This window comes from Pectinophora gossypiella, chromosome 8, assembly GCF_024362695.1.
Source record: "Pectinophora gossypiella chromosome 8, ilPecGoss1.1, whole genome shotgun sequence".
NCBI lineage: Eukaryota > Metazoa > Arthropoda > Insecta > Lepidoptera > Gelechiidae > Pectinophora > Pectinophora gossypiella.
In genome coordinates, this window is record NC_065411.1 from 8332896 (window position 1) to 8348673 (window position 15778).

Here is a 15778-nt window from a genome sequence, read left to right on the forward strand (position 1 = left end):
TAAAACCCTTATGTTTTTCCACCTTTGTTTATTATACGGCACAAAAACTTCACACGTTGTAATCGCCAATATTTTTTATGACACTGTCTATGTACGTAGCTAGTTTCAACATGGGGTTCGCCACGCGTGTGTGACAGCTCCAAAACTCTTCGTCGGAATACCGGCTGAACTCTTCCGGCCATATAGTACTGGAATATTTGTCACTGTACTGTACGATGCTGGGGTAGGTAGTCAGACTACGCCAAGGCTCGCTGAAGCGAATTTTGTTCCCCTCGGCCCGACTACACGAGTGACGCCAGTTTTTCTCTGAGTGATATTTTTTATCACCATAAGACCGTGATGTACTTGGTGATTTCACATTGGATATCTTGACGCCTCGACTTGATTTTTTTGGTTTACACTGAAAAAAGTAAATACCATCAACACTTGGTAAATTTAACTTTATTTATACATCGGATGGCACATGTTCTATACTTTATTCAAGTTTTTAGGACGAAATTTGATCTGTATTCGCTATACTCTAGTGTAATTCATGAAATTTATCAATACTAAATGGATCATAATATTATATTCTTTGTAATGTTAAAGATGTAAAAAATGTATGTCCAATTTATTTTTCCTTTGAATTCAGGATTAGGAAATTTTATTAGGAACCATCCATCACTTTATTTAGTGGTCAAGTAATGGTTTATGAAGACTTACCTTATGCCCAAATAATTTCTTGGATTCTTTTATTATTGACGACAGTTTCCGTTTCACTGGTTTTTGTATTTTAACACTACGAGTATTAATCGACATGGTATCTTCACTGGCATATTTTATCGGAGAAACGTAGGGCTGCAAAATATGACCTAAAATTAAATTACAGGCTGAATGTGAGGACTTCTTTTTCTTCTGATGTCAGGGATATTTCTAAGCCGCAAGGCCCGTGGCTCATGTAACAACTACGTACGGCTTAACATGCCTTCCGAGACACGTATCAGCTTACCATCGGACAATTGGGTGACCAGCCTGTAATACCCTAACCAAAGTAGGAATTACAAAGTAGTTTTTGTGATATGTCCCCACCGGGTTTCGAACCCGAGACCTTCGTATCGTGAGCACAACGCTCAACCATTGGGCCACGGAGGACGTTATGTGAGTACTTTGTTACAATAACTTTTTACAAAAAATATTCTGTTGGAAGTTCTTCGAATAACATAATTGTGTACCCTTAGAATTCATTCTAGCTAAGTGCGCTATGTAACTGAGCTGTAGCCTCTACTAATCGAATTGTTTATTTAAATCAAATTGCCAAACTTATGGATTCACAAATTATGTTTCCCGGATAGTGGCTAATTATGGAAGACTGAAAACCGGAGCGCGATAGACCACGTAAACCCTTACACATTCTGTTGACGCCTCTCCGGAGCACGTCGCAAGCCAACACCGCTGTCAGGAACTGAGAACTGTAGTCGTAGTAACAGTTACCTGGAATATTACACTCACATTGAATGAGAGAAGCACCCCAACAACGTATAAGAATGACACTACTCACCCTTATTCTAAGATGTTAACTCAAACTTTCTTAGACTCAGTTGAGGCAACCTTAAAGAAGACCTCAAAATCGGTAGTCTTAAACGGCGCCTCAACCTTATCTCAAGTTTACTCCAGTAAGTCATGACGTCATTAATTTCGTATTATTCTGTTGGCAGTATGATATGCTTAACTCCAGTGAGTAAAGACCTCTAGTCGAGGACGTAAATATCAACTTAAAATAAATACCAAACTGGTCAGCTGAGTGCCGAGTCGAGTGGAGGAAGTGTCGAGTAACATCTTAGAATACGGGTATAAGGGTCTGTTCGTATCAAATGGAAAATTGGTCGAGCGTATCATCCGTCGAACGTATCATCGGTTGATTGTGAACGGTCGAGTGTGTTTCTACACATTTATCTGCTTTCGCGTTACGCGACTGATGATACGCGACGCATTGTCCGTCGGAAATGAACAAACCCAGGGTGGCTGTTAGTGGTCCAAACAAGTCTGATGGTTTTAATTATTTATGTCTGGTTATTTAGTGATATTAAAATTAATCGAAAACTAAATTACACAATCTGTTTGAATACAGGGCACAATAAAGAAAAAAAGCTATTTGTTCATTGCTCAAATGCCAAAATGTAATAAACAAGTATAAAATCGTAATATGCTTTTACCAAACAAATGTATAAATTCACAAGTTTGTTAATAATAACACTCACCGTGATTGAGCTGTATCACTTGGTACGCAAATGACACTAGTTTGGACCACAACGTGTACACATTGTTGGTGAGTTCATCATCGTGTTTGATGGGTAGCGCGCACGGCTGGATCGAGCAGATGCTCTCGTCATCGTACTCGTACTCACACTTCGACGACTTGCACTCCCCCTTGGTAAGCTTCGTCGAAGACCTATCGTTATTCAACGAGTTCTCATCAAACTTGTTTGAGTCCTCGCGAAACCTCGAATACTCCTCCAAACATTGCATGTTCTCCTTCACTGTCTCGAGCTGCATGTCAATGTTCTCCGCGATGGTCTTCTTGACGAACTCCAACTCCTGTTTAATATCATCCGCCAAGTTGCTTGATACGTTCGCGCTGAACACTATACTGTCGACCGGCAACTTCGCAATCACGCTGTCAAAACTAGAATTTTTGTTGCACTCTTCAAGTTCTTCGTCATCGTTTTCCGTGCTTTTAAGTTCGTCGATGTACGGTCGGCAGTCGTGGTCTCCCTGTGTAGAGGTGCCGTCGGTGTCGTGATCGTGGTCGCTGCGGGGAGATATCTCCTCGTCCTGGATCTCGTTGAAGCTCTCGAAGAAGTCGTTGTTGCTGGCGGTGACGCACGAGTGCACGTCGCCGAGGTCGCGCTGCAAGCCGCACTCGCTGCGCGACACGGCGCCCACGTCGCCGCACAGCCGCCGGCGCGCGCGCCTCTCGCACAGCTCGCGGTGCAGCAGCCGCTCCTGGTACGACCGGTCGCGCAGCTTCGCCACCGCGTCCATCTGGATTTTCTCCAACGATTTGTACTGCTCATACAGATACCATGATCGTACTCGATTCGACTTTCTACAAGTCGATTCTAAATCTACAAACAAATATTTACATTAACAATTTCACTTTCCTTTAGATGATTAATCCGAGACTAATATCTCTACAACTCTTACCAATGGAATCCAAGAAATCCATTTTAAAAAGTTTGTCATACAAAAATTAAAATAATTTGTTATTTTCAACATCTGATCAACAAAATTTTACTTTTGTTGAGAATTTTTGTTAAAATTTTGTGGAAATGCATGCATTGTCGTGTGCTTTTCTATTTTTCTGACGTTTTATATATTATTTTTTTTCATTATTTATAAACTTTTCAGCCAAGTCATCATAGAAAACGTCTGTTTAGCGTTCTGTCTATATCCACAAAAAGATTTTAACATATGTCAAACACTATTTGTAGCAACATTACCACGAGCGTAAGTATGTATGGCTTGGACGAAGTCAAGGTGCTTAAGAAGTCAGACAGAAAACACTCGCGCCCGTAATCCCTGTCGGGCTTAGGAGCCCTATGTTGCACTATGTTACTATAGATAGAGGATCCAAGATAACCATGATGCATGTCAGGGTTTCCGGCTGAATTCGTAGGACGTGAATAGAGAATGTTAGCGGTAGGTTTCCAAGAATTAAAGAAAAAATGGTACACAATGATAACTTGAAAATATTTATTACGAGAACATGAATAATATTTTTATGACAAAGAAATTAACAAATAACGTATAAGTGTGCCGAAAAGAAAATAATGACGCCCAAAAACGTCAGAGGCGGTACCGCGAGTGTTATGGACCGAGGAGTACGAATTTATATGAAATCGCGCTCAGCCACAGGAGTTTGTGTGAACGCGTACGTTCAAACTCGAACATTATAATAATAAAAGCCCGACGCGGAACGCTCCAAGCGCCGCTTCTGTGTGCATTGAGCTTTACACTTAGTCTCACTGGATCTACAAAATAATAGTGTTAGGGGACTTAGTTGTTAAAAAATTTAAGCACTTAAAATTTAAATTACTAATTAATTAATATCTTTATTGATTTATCTAATAAGTAAAAGACTAGATCTTATTATTAGAGAACTAACGATCATAACAGTAAAATCGGTATGTACCTAAATCTTTTCCGTGGGTCTCAAGATTGACACAATGCCCGACACAAGACAAAACTTTTGTATAAAAATAGTATACGAATAATTTGAATATAATGACTGGAAAAAAGTAGATAATGGGATTTCGTCTACCTAACTACCTACCAGAAAAGAGGGGGTAAACTTCTGAATGAATTGGAAAATGAATTATATCCTATAGAACGGGGACGAAGGGAATCGCTTTTGAAAGAGCTGTATTTTAAACGGAAGAATTCAGTAGAAGAAGATGGCGCCACCAGCAGCCTGTCTGCTGTAGCCAGGGTTGGTCTGCGAGGAATGCACTCCAGAGTTCATCAGCTTCACACTATGCGGCGAGCGGCGCTCCTTGATACCACCGCGCTTCATCGGGTGCCCCTGGAATAGGTAGGTAAGGTCAGTTGCTAATCCAGCTTTTATGTCAGGGGGGGTGACCAGGTTGCAGACAGCCTATCTCCGAAGAGAATTAGATAAAATTGCAGTGGCCATCCATGACCCAAACCCAAGGGGGCAGGGGGTGCACGACCCCACTAGGATCATCATGAATCCCATAGTACCTACTCTAGCTAACTCAATCTTCTACAATCAAGACAAGACTGACGCGACTAGAAATTCTAGAGCACACTCAATAAGCAGATACGGAACCGCGACTATTGCCGACTGACCTATTATGTGAATGGGTCAAGGACCAAGTATTAATATACTTGGTCTGGTAGTTTGATAGTATTAATATACTTGGTCTTTGGAATTAATCAGACCCATACTCACAGTGTATTCTTACGGAAATAATTTGATTGAGACTAGATAAGCTCTAAACCTTTCTAGTAGGACAACTGCTACTCACGGAAGAACCCCAACTTCCCCAACACTGATGCAGTACCTACCTAAGAAAAAATTGCTAAAGTAACGCACCAAAGGTATAAAGACAGGGGGTGCCTTGTCGTATGTATTGCGCATACGCCTCCACGTGTCGCAGCCATGAGTCTCAGGCTGCAGGTACAAGTCCTCGCAGTCGGCGAACCTCTCCGTGGAGTGGTTGTATGTAGCCGCTAGCACTATGTCCAAACTATCCTGCGGTACACTGGAAAAAAAGTGATGATAATAAAAAAATGTATACTTAGTACAGAAAGTCACGTTCTATTAAACAAGTCACCATAAAAAGGACGATAATGTCGCACGTAAACTACATCAGCCGGAGCTAAACGACAGCAACGAGTTTAGAGATTACGAGGGGAGGTCAAAAAGTTCGCGGAATGAGGGGGAAGGGGGTCGAAATTAAACACGAAACTATTTTTCCTTTTCAATATATTCTCCCTTAACCTTAACACATTTTCCGGATCTATCAAATAATTTGTTTATTCCATCATAAAAAAAAGATTTCTCTTTGCTGTCAAAATAGGCCGAAATTGCAGACTTGACTTCTTCATCATCGCCAAATTTTCGTCCACGCAGTTCCTTTTTCATTTTTGGGAACAAATAATAATCGCTGGGGGCCAAGTCTGGACTGTAAGGCGGGTGGTTTAATTTTTCGAACCCGCATCGGTGAATGGCAGCCGTCGCAACATGGCACGTGTGGACGGGTGCGTTGTCGTGCAAAAGGAGCACACCTCTTGACAGCTTTCCTCTTCTTTTTTCCTTGATAGCCTCTTTCAATCTATCCAGTAAAGAAGCGTAGTAATGTCCCGTTATAGTCACACCACGATCTTTATAATCAATCAGCAAAATACCTTCTGTATCCCAAAAAATAGTGGCCATGATCTTTCCGGCCGATTGTGACACCTTAAACTTCTTTGGAGGAGGTGTGCCTTTTTTATGCCACTGCATCGACTCTTGCTTCGACTCAGGTTCATAGTGATGAACCCAGGTTTCATCTCCAGTAACAATCCGGGCCATAACTTCTTCCTTATTCTCTCCACAGAGCTCTAAAAACTGGCGAGAACACTCGACACGCTCGCTTTTTTGAAGTGGCGTGAGCATTCTTGGAACCCATCTTGCGCTGACCTTAGTCATCCCAAGATGTTGATGTAGGATATTTAAAATACTTGTTTCGGATACACCGACCATTGCTGCAAGCTGCTTCTTCTTCAAGCGGGTATCTTCTAATACAAGTTTCTCTACTTTTTCGATGATTTCCGGTGTGGTGGCCTCAATGGGCCGTCCGGAGCGGGGGTCATCTTCAATCGACTCTCTTCCTTGCTTGAAAAGACTATGCCACTTGTAAACCATGGTTTCACCAGGGGCAGAGTCCGCGTAAACTGCTAACGGCTCTTGAAAAATCGTCTGAGCGGATTTTCCTTGCTTGGTCAGGAACTTAATGACGGCGCGGTGTTCAATTTTCTCCATATTCGCTGAGTTCTTCCCGATTCACTTGTTTGCTGGTCGATAGTTCAAACGTTAATGACCCGATTTGCTTCAAACTTGGTACATATACTGTTAATGAGGTGTGCAACTAGCGGCTACCTGTACGAGCAAACCAACCCCCTCCAACCCCTCCATTCCGCGAACTTTTTGTCCTCCCCTCGTATGTACCTACTATTACTATGGAAGGCTTCGACTAGGTAGTAAGTAGATATCTATCACGACACGAACTATTTACTACCATTGTTCTCTGGCTTGAAACTTATCAACTCGACACCCGTAATGAACAACAGTGTGGTGGAGTATATTTACCCACACCATATCCCCCGGTTGATTAAGAGGAAGCCTGTGTCCAGCAGTGGGATGTACATAGTATATGCACAAGCTGCTTAGGTGTGTATGTAAAGCTTAGAAGCCAATGCTCATGGACATGGACATCATTATACTTACTGGAATGGATGGAAAAAGCTTAATTTCCTAACACTTGCTAATGTGTGGTGCGAGAATAATCGAGATCCCCAAGGGCAACCATGCTTCTCCTTAGTTGTTAGGACTATGTCTTTATCAAGGACACCCTCTTTCCTTAAATCCGGAAGAAGTTTTTTGTTCCTCACTTGTGTAAATTGGGACTTCATATTCGAGGTGGTGATTCTTTTTACAAATATACACGAATTTACATAACCTAACGATAAATATGATAAAAGCTAAATAAAAATAAATAACATAGTTCTTTCTATGGCAACCAACGACCAAATAAAGTGACTGAAACAATTTCACATTTAGTGAACGAATCAAAATTACAAGTATTTTGAACGCGATCATACATAATTGCCATGATTAAAAATATTTACCAATTTAAAAAATAACTAGTCTTTTTAGCCTCTTTTTCTTTTTAGATATAGTTTATTAGTATTACTAGTTTATTCTGTGCCAATATGTAATATTCCTGCATTTTCTATTATAATGAAACGTCATTATAATAGAAATATTTAGTTCCTAATAAATTCCAAGCTAAAAATTACCTGTGACATTACCTTGTATTTGTAATTTCAAAAATGGCAATGTCTGAATACGTCACATCCGCTTGATCGTTATAGACATCCGGTTTCGTACGGTCGCCATATTTGTTTCATCGCTTGCCGTGAGAGTCGGTCGTTGACGCCATTTCATAAAATAATTGTATTTTCTAAGTGAAACACGGATTTTCCCTGTTAAATTGATAGACTTGTGATAACAGTTAAATATAACAATCAAGATGAGTTACGGGAGGCCTCCGCCGCGTATTGACGGCATGGTGTCTTTGAAGGTGGATAATTTGACTTACCGCACGACTCCAGAGGATTTGCGTCGTGTGTTCGAGAGATGTGGCGAAGTCGGCGATATTTATATTCCCAGAGATCGTTACACGAGAGAGAGCAGAGGATTTGCTTTTGTCAGGTAAAAATCACCTTTTATCAACTGATGCATCACTGTAGATACGGAGAAGTGCCGGTAAAAATACCACGCGGAGGCATTGGCGCGTGTCTTTATAAGCGCGTACATTTCACTTAGTCATGTATTGCATTTAACTTAGTCATGAACAAAGCAACTCATCGAATCTTTCAAAATATGCATAATTAGCATAAGATAGTATAATTATAGCATTACCAATTGTATACTCCAATAGATAAAGAATTTGATCAGATATTTAAATAATACCATTACAACAAAATATGCTAACAAAACTAGTTGTTTACATATATTATTTGATGTTATTAGATTCTATGATCGGCGGGATGCAGAAGAAGCACTGGACTCGTTAGATGGACGCATGTTAGATGGCAGGGAGCTTCGTGTGCAGATGGCTCGCTATGGAAGGCCATCTTCCCCATACAGAAGCCGTTATGACCGTCGCCGCAGGTAATGTAGCCAAATGTGTTTGCATGCTAATGCTGTAAGGCTTGATCATATATGCAGGTAATGGATAATTTATCATTATTAAAGGTTTGGTTTAGTTACGCTTTTTAAATACTTTAAAAAGAAAAAGCATTGTAACATAATATGATGCTTATTCTAATATTGCACTTTTGTATCATCTGCATAGTTGTCTTAAAAGGTCTGTACTCATATTTTTAGGATTTCTAAGTACTCACTCACTCACTCTAAAACATTATATATGTATATAATCAATCGTAGGATATCACAAGATTAAGATTTCTATTACTAAACATAAGCAACGCAACTATATTCCCAGTTGGGCTAGGCAGAGGTACATCCATCACAAGAGAAACTGTGTACCCACACTTCACCAAGCTTTCTGTTAGACCAACAAATACCTATTACCATTGTAACTATACCATTACTACTACTACCACCACCACAACTACCATTACCATTTAACTATTTTCTGATAAATTAGTAACTGCATAAATCATCTGAATAGCAGGAATGGGTAATGCTTTTGTGTATATTTTGTTGCTGCTTCATTTCATTGCTTGAATGTATTTATAATCTTTAAAATTTCACATAATTATAAAAAATATATGTTATTATTGGTAAATTGCCAATTACCAAAAAGACTATTTCGTACAATGTTCAAGCTTCAAAATGAAATAAAAGTCAATGGACATGAATTTAATAACATTAACATAAATTAGAACAATTAAGAAGAAATAATTGGTTATTTCATATTATTTGTTGCCCATAAAGTTACATCTATAAGTATTTCTGTTTTGTCAATGATAATAATTGTTGATGTTGTATAGCATGTTTTTCATAATTTCATATTGTATATTCCCAACATCACAAATAGTCTTTTTCTACAGAGTTTTGGCTTGATAATGGACCAATTAGTTGGCTTTGTCAAAACAATGGCCCCAATTCCTGCAGACAACTCTTAATTTTAAGTTATACCCGTCATTTTCTTATCCGCCGAAAAGGAAAGTGAGAGACAATTGACAACTGTTAATTTTAAAATGAATGAATAACCCGGGCGAATAAAATAGACATCTCGCTGGTATGCTACCTGTTTGATGTGTGCTGTTATATTAATTCTGTCTGGTTATTGGGCAATATAAAAATTTGGGAGGGTTTTTAAAATTCCTGCATAAAATTTACATGTATTCCATAAATTTTATGCGTGTCGATTACCCATCTCTTTCCTTTTCGGCAGATAAGAAAATGACAGGTATAACTTAAAATTAGATGGTGTCTACAAGAATCGGCACCAATATATCAGAATGAACTAAAATTCTTTTAGCAAGCTAGACATGGGTACATCTACTTAATCTTTCTATGTTTATAACAATTATTTACATGGTTTATATTATAACTGACTGATTAACTATACATGCTCAATGACTTCATTTCTGCTCGAAATTTTCTGCAATGTTCATTTTTATCTTATTTTATGTGGCAAAAATGGTAGCAAAAGTTTATATTAAAGTTTCAGCTGATGGAAATAATGTTTTAGTTGAGTGAAGGCCCTAATTTTGGTTTGTTTTGGATGTGTTTTTAGCCGTTCTCGTGGTAACTCCAGGTCCCGCTCGCGGTCGCGGTCCCGCAGGCGCTCGTACTCTCGCAGCCGGTCCCGCAGCCGCTCCAGGTCCCGCTCCGACTCGAAGAGCTCTCGTGGCCGCTCAAGGAGCCGCTCTCACTCTCGCTCTCGTTCTCGGCATTGAAGGGCTGAGTAAGTCGCGCCTTTATTTCTTACTGTTAGTTTTATTTGTGCTGCGTCCAGCTCCCTTCAGAGCCTGCAGCTCATTCACATTTACACAGGCAAAAATTTCCAAAATGGTCTGCCTTTTAATATAGAAATCGTTAATGATTTAAGAATGAGAAAGTTAATGATTTAGCAAGTAATGGTATGATAATTAACTGCAATTTAATACTGATAAATCATAATGCATAAGACATATGCATCTTGGAAGTGTCGCCGCTAAAATTTCAAAATGTGCTTGTTACAGGTTCAGAGGAGCAGTACCAGATTTGAGCTGAAGGTTTGTGTCGAGCCTGCAGCCTTCAGCTTAAGGTACTAGCTCCCTTCACTTAGAAGTCACAGCCACCCAACCCGACCAACTATGTTCACATAGTGGTACATTCAATGTAACAAATTATCTTAAGTTCCCAAAATTAGGCTAACAATTAAACTATTGTATCTTAATTTCTCTTTTTTTCTTATGTATAATTTTGTATATGGTTCAAAAACTTTGCATTGCTGAAATTATCCTTCATCCACATTAATTATTATGAATAGTCATATTTTCTTTGGAAACTATAGTTTAACATAATTTTAAGTTACTATAAGGAATCCCAGCACAGGCTCTGGAAATTATCATTTTTCACATTTTAGTATTTTTAATAATATCTTTTAATACTTATTGTTATGTACGTAATTAATGAGCACTTAGATGTGCGACCTTAATGGTCCTTAGATATTTTCAGGTTAAAATAATGTCTGGAAGATCATGTTCACCAAAGGGCTTAAATCTAATTGGGCAAAATTCGGAATTATTTTGGGACATCCTCCTAGTATGTGGTAACAAATACTCAACTTTATACAAATCAATAAAGGAGTCTGTAGAATGATAATGACACCCATAGATGTAATCACATTATTAGCATTTAACATTTGTCAGCCCGTGTGGTGTAGCAGGCCTCCTTTATGGTCATTGGAATTAAGTCTTTCTATTGATGAAATATTTGTAGTTACAAGTATGTTACGATGCTTAATACCTATGTTGTATTCTAAGAAATTATTGTAATAAAAAATTGTAACATTAACTGGAATGTTGGTATGCTCAGGGCGTGAGGGCGTGGCGTACGCGGGGAGCGAAGCGGTTTGCGGGGAGGGGGGTATTGCTGTTTGCTGACAACTGCTGATTTGCTGTTGTTGCCGTTCATAAGTTATGAGTAAACTTTAATTATTTATTGACAATCGAGACACGCAAAACTTAGGTGACTGGGACACAACCGCATCGCCTCTTCTCTAGCATTTGTAAACTATTTTGTAAGCCTATTTTATACTGAGAATAACAGAGGTCCTATCAAACCATGTCTTCAGTTTCACTTTTAAATCTACAGAAAGTAACGGTTTTATTAAAATTGTTAAATGTCATCAACAAATTAGAATCTTCATTTAAATTGGGTAACATCTAAATGGGCATTGACGATAGGCGACTGCGGCAGACACGCGGTGTGGACTAACATGTGCGTTTGTTTGGCAGGCCGGTGCAGCTCGCTGGCCTGTGTCCTGTGCTGTTTGCTGTGGCAGTTTCCCGTGCTGATTGCTGTGTTTGCAGATACGCGCGTCTCTAACTTTACCGGCAATGCTACCTCCCCCAGCCCACCGTACGAGAAACAATAAGTACATATGGAACAGGCAAAGGTCCCGTTTCTATTCTTTTTCTGCAAAGAGCACCTTCTGACATAGTTTCGGAATAAAACGGACTTTTCTCTGTGACTAATAGAAAATGGTATATTTCCAACTAACATGTTTTTTCGAGTACACAGGGTTACTCAACACATTTTTTTAGAACTAACAAGAAAGAAGAACATTGGGAACATGGCACTGGATTCTGTGTAGGTTTATTTGCTTTTAATAAATAAAATATAGTATGCTATATTTCTGATTTTTATTTTTGACATAAACATTACCATGACTAAACCTCTAAATAAAAATAAAAACAAGTCTTAATAATAAATACGGAAAATCATGGAATTAGTATTACGTATTGATCTTATCGGTCTGTTAAAACTATCGATAGGCAACATTATCACCACCAAAGACAACAGTTCGACAATATTAGGTAGGTAAATATACGAACTGGCAAATAATGGATTTAATCTATCCACTACTCACAAAAAAAGTGAGCCGCCAATGGATGTACCGTGTATTTCTGTTTCTGAACGAAGTACCTACGTTTTTTTTTAGCCGACTGGTGTGAGCAGACAGCCAGAAGAAGAAACAGTATGGATTCACTTACACTAATAATAACAAATACATACCTAATTGAAATAAATAAATGTAGTACTTACATACACTCTTGACCTTCGAGTTCCTATGTTCAGGATGAGTTTTTATCAAAACTTATACATAGTAGTTGTAGTAGACAGACAGTTGTACCTTGGTTTTTGAGGTTCCTCAACAATCGGGGGATTCGTAAATGTGGATAAATCGATTATATGGATACAAACTAAAATTGCATTGAAATTTGCATTTATTGAGTAAATTATGACTTAAAACTAAAGTTTACAACAAAGAGTCCATTCTTAGCATGTGCTAGTTTGAACCATCTCCCAGCTTTGTGTTCTTGCCCCACTGCAGCATACAGTTGAGTACCATCAGTTGTGAACTGCAGACTATTAGCAAAACCTGTTACTTCTATACTAAACAGAGGCAAAACACTCCTGTAGCCTTCTGAAATTTTCCATAATCTTATAAAGTTGTCATATGAACCAGATGCAAAAACATCAGAGTTTAGGTGAGTAGCCAGGCTAGTGATCCATCGTGGTACCTCATTCTCTGACCCATGAGCTTCAAGGACTGTACATAATGGCTTTTTCTTTAACACACTCCAAACACACAATGACCCATTGTCACTACCAGATACAAAATGTTCCTCATCTAACAACTTGACCTCATCCAAACTTCCCACTGGTCCATTGAATATAAGCTGTGATTCTTCCACTACTTTCCAAATTCTCACAGTTGTATCTCTACCTCCAGCAGTGATTGCCCTCTCTCTGGTTAAAGCATCAATAGCTGTAATTGGTGATTGATGACCAAATAATGTTTCTACATATGCCATTTCATCCAATGACCAAATTTTGACAGAGCGGTCTATACTCACAGAGTATAAATCATGAGTATTTTTCCTGAATACTAATCCTGTAACTTTGTCTTTATGCCCTTTAAATGTATGAATATGTTTCATTGTAGTAGGCTCCCATATTTGAACATTTGGTGATTCATCTGATGTTGCCAAGAATTTGGAGTCTGTTGATATAGCAATGGATGTGATGCTACCTTTAAGGAAGTTGGAATGAGTTTTGTATGTAAGGCAACTTAATTTTCGCTTCTCTTTGACACCCCATTTGATTACACTACCACATTTGCTGCCGCTGAACACATACTGGCCGTCGTTGCTAATGCACACACACGTGAGCGGGAGCCGGTGTTCCCTGGCTCGAATCAATCTGACATCGGTCTCTGTAGGAGCTATATATTTATCCGCTATGTTCACATGTAGCTTACCTTTCTGTTCTAAGTAGTCTTGCTGCAATCGCTTTCCAATCACGTCGTCAAGTCCTTTAAGCTCTGCTCGTTTGGTTTCTTCTTTTTCTATTTCTTCTAAGTATTTCTTAGCTAAACGCAACTTCTTCTGTTCGGCAGTCTCATGGTCATTTTCCGATTCTTCCGCATCGGAAAATTTCTTAAGTTCCAAGTCACTATCAGAAGATTCGTGACCGTTTTCTAGGTTAGGCGCGTTTTGCTTTTTTGGTTGCTTTTTCTTTATTGCATCGCTTTTTCTCTTCTGTACCTTCCTAGACTTTCCTTTTAAAAAGAAGGAGGAAGACATTTTCCTTAAATGAAGCTTTAAAACTGAAACAAATCACTACAAGTAGAATACGAAATATACACGTTGGAAACTTGAAATTCGCTCATTACATTAGTCAATCCGCACCGCACTCGCGCTCGACACTTGTCATTTCTCTCTGACAGTGACACTAGATATTTCGTTCAAAAACCTTTCTTTTTTGTACGTAAGACACTCAGAACAATAACTAAAGCATAGAAGGAAGGCTAAAATAAGAATTCAGAAACTATAAACCGGCTCTCTTCTAGCTTACGACACAAACTATGAGTGAGAAAAGGACAAATGATTCGCTCTTTGCTTCATTTTTTCCGAGGTTGTCACAACATGAAATGTCATTTGGACCTATTGGACTCATTTTAACTCGGCCAAATACATAGTAACATACATAAGAAGATTTTACTTATATTTACCGAACTATTTGACACGGTCGCGTCAACTGTGTTTACGAGTGTTTTGTGTTCAGATTGTTTTAAGTGATAATTTAACAATATTTTTCCAAATAAATGGAAAGAAACTTTTATTTATATCAAATAATTGAGTGTCTCGACTGTGTGACATTATGTCTTGTGTGGTATGGGGCTGCAGCTCACATTCAGGAAGAAAAGAAAATAGCCAACAACTTCTGTCGTTTCATCGGTAAGTTTTTTGTAATTTTCTAGTGAAATGTGAACTGCTGAACAATTTTAGGAAAGTAATATGTTTTGCTGAATAGATTTGTAGCATAAAATATTTGAGATATCCATTATATTATACGTTTCATCGATGAATACGGAATTGATTTGAGGTTATGTTGATTGTCCATAGTGATGTACTAAAATTATCGATACTTTTAATTTTTAGATTTCCTGTAGACGATAACAAAGAGAAAGAATGGATAATTCGCATTAATAGACGAAATTGGATTCCAAATAAGTACAGCCGTATTTGCTCGAAACATTTTACTGCGGATTCATTTATGTGTGTTCCTAATTCAAAGTGGAGGCGTCTTCGAGACGATGCTATTCCTACATTGAACATTATAGATCAGACAGATGAAATGGTGTTTAAATTTAAATTTCAGCCTAGCCTGCATCATCTCACTGCTGGATAGATAGATAAGATATTTGTATCATGTTATCACAACACGTTTATACTATCTATCATTCAACTACATATTATTATGTACTTAATAAACTTAGTATATATACTAAGTCTGTAGTTGTTTTATGTCTAAACAATTATGAGTTGTACACGTTTTATATAAGTAAATTATTATTATCTTTGATTTCAGATATTAAATCCAAAAGTGTCGACTGGATTTACATGAAAAGGTATATCAAATAATTTTCTTTTTTTATATTTTTAACATGATATACATATATAGAGTGTATAATTCAACCAGCTGCACAATGCACTTAAATCAGATATATTTTACTTTTATTTTTATAGATTATTTTGTACATATACTATTTTAACATTATTATTAAACTTTATTTCAGTCAGTTCAAGAAGACGAGATGAAAAATTTAAAAGAAAAGCTGAACAAGTCCCGCCTCAAGATCAAACGACTTAATGAAAAAAAAAAAAAACAATGTGACAGGGTGTCACAAAGACAGTTTCTAAGCAAATTGACACTGTTTAGAAATTAATAAATTTGTATTTATTGTAAATATAATGTACA

The 15778-nt window shown here is 38.1% G+C and overlaps 4 protein-coding genes across 6 annotated transcripts; 1 reads left to right on the forward strand and 3 right to left on the reverse strand.

The window, feature by feature from the left end:
* Positions 1-49: 49 nt before the first annotated feature.
* LOC126369122 (uncharacterized) lies at positions 50-3205 on the reverse strand. The gene is made up of 5 exons (XM_050013415.1): positions 3184-3205; positions 2238-3104; positions 1387-1470; positions 703-851; positions 50-400 (listed from the first exon to the last, which is right to left on the reverse strand). Exons 1-5 carry the CDS (start codon positions 3203-3205, stop codon positions 50-52), a joined length of 1473 nt encoding a protein of 490 aa, XP_049869372.1.
* Positions 3206-3710: 505 nt separating this feature from the next.
* LOC126368755 (protein CFAP276) lies at positions 3711-7301 on the reverse strand. The gene is made up of 3 exons (XM_050012902.1): positions 6992-7301; positions 5096-5264; positions 3711-4561 (listed from the first exon to the last, which is right to left on the reverse strand). The coding sequence occupies exons 1-3, from the start codon at positions 7174-7176 to the stop codon at positions 4421-4423; spliced, it is 495 nt and encodes a 164-aa protein (XP_049868859.1). The 5' UTR covers positions 7177-7301; the 3' UTR covers positions 3711-4420.
* A 348-nt stretch (positions 7302-7649) lies between these two features.
* Positions 7650-12143, forward strand: LOC126368756 (serine/arginine-rich splicing factor 2). Of its 3 annotated transcripts, XR_007566627.1 has the most exons (5): positions 7650-7978; positions 8300-8440; positions 10038-10208; positions 10486-10550; positions 11324-12143. XR_007566627.1 is itself a non-coding variant. In XM_050012904.1 (4 exons), the coding sequence occupies exons 1-3, from the start codon at positions 7797-7799 to the stop codon at positions 10198-10200; spliced, it is 486 nt and encodes a 161-aa protein (XP_049868861.1). In that variant the 5' UTR covers positions 7650-7796; the 3' UTR covers positions 10201-10208; positions 10486-12143. The 3 variants fall into 3 exon arrangements, 2 of the variants coding, with proteins under 2 accessions (XP_049868861.1, XP_049868862.1); XM_050012904.1 differs by having other exon boundaries at positions 10486-12143; XM_050012905.1 differs by having other exon boundaries at positions 10059-10208; positions 10486-12143.
* LOC126368719 (U3 small nucleolar RNA-interacting protein 2) lies at positions 11937-14415 on the reverse strand. The gene has a single exon (XM_050012851.1). It carries the CDS (start codon positions 14098-14100, stop codon positions 12751-12753), a length of 1350 nt encoding a protein of 449 aa, XP_049868808.1. The 5' UTR covers positions 14101-14415; the 3' UTR covers positions 11937-12750.
* Positions 14416-15778: the final 1363 nt, after the last annotated feature.

Bases quoted from the DNA above. Each gene is read 5' to 3' on its own strand.
- LOC126368756 (XM_050012904.1), top strand. From the start codon at position 7,797: ATGAGTTACGGGAGGCCTCCGCCGCGTATTGACGGCATGGTGTCTTTG. The intron at 7,979-8,299 runs GTAAAAATCACC...TGATGTTATTAG, and splicing joins AGAGGATTTGCTTTTGTCAG to ATTCTATGATCGGCGGGATG. The intron at 8,441-10,037 runs GTAATGTAGCCA...ATGTGTTTTTAG, and splicing joins CGTTATGACCGTCGCCGCAG to CCGTTCTCGTGGTAACTCCA.
- LOC126369122 (XM_050013415.1), bottom strand. From the start codon at position 3,205: ATGGATTTCTTGGATTCCATTG. The intron at 1,471-2,237 runs GTGAGTGTTATT...GTAATATTCCAG, and splicing joins AGTGATACAGCTCAATCACG to GTAACTGTTACTACGACTAC. The intron at 401-702 runs GTAAGTCTTCAT...TACTTTTTTCAG, and splicing joins AGAAATTATTTGGGCATAAG to TGTAAACCAAAAAAATCAAG.
- LOC126368719 (XM_050012851.1), bottom strand. From the start codon at position 14,100: ATGTCTTCCTCCTTCTTTTTAAAAGGAAAGTCTAGGAAGGTACAGAAG.
- LOC126368755 (XM_050012902.1), bottom strand. From the start codon at position 7,176: ATGAAGTCCCAATTTACACAAGTGAGGAACAAAAAACTTCTTCCGGAT. The intron at 5,265-6,991 runs GTAAGTATAATG...CTTTTTTTCCAG, and splicing joins AGCTTTTTCCATCCATTCCA to TGTACCGCAGGATAGTTTGG. The intron at 4,562-5,095 runs GTGCGTTACTTT...TACCTATTCCAG, and splicing joins CCCCTGTCTTTATACCTTTG to GGGCACCCGATGAAGCGCGG.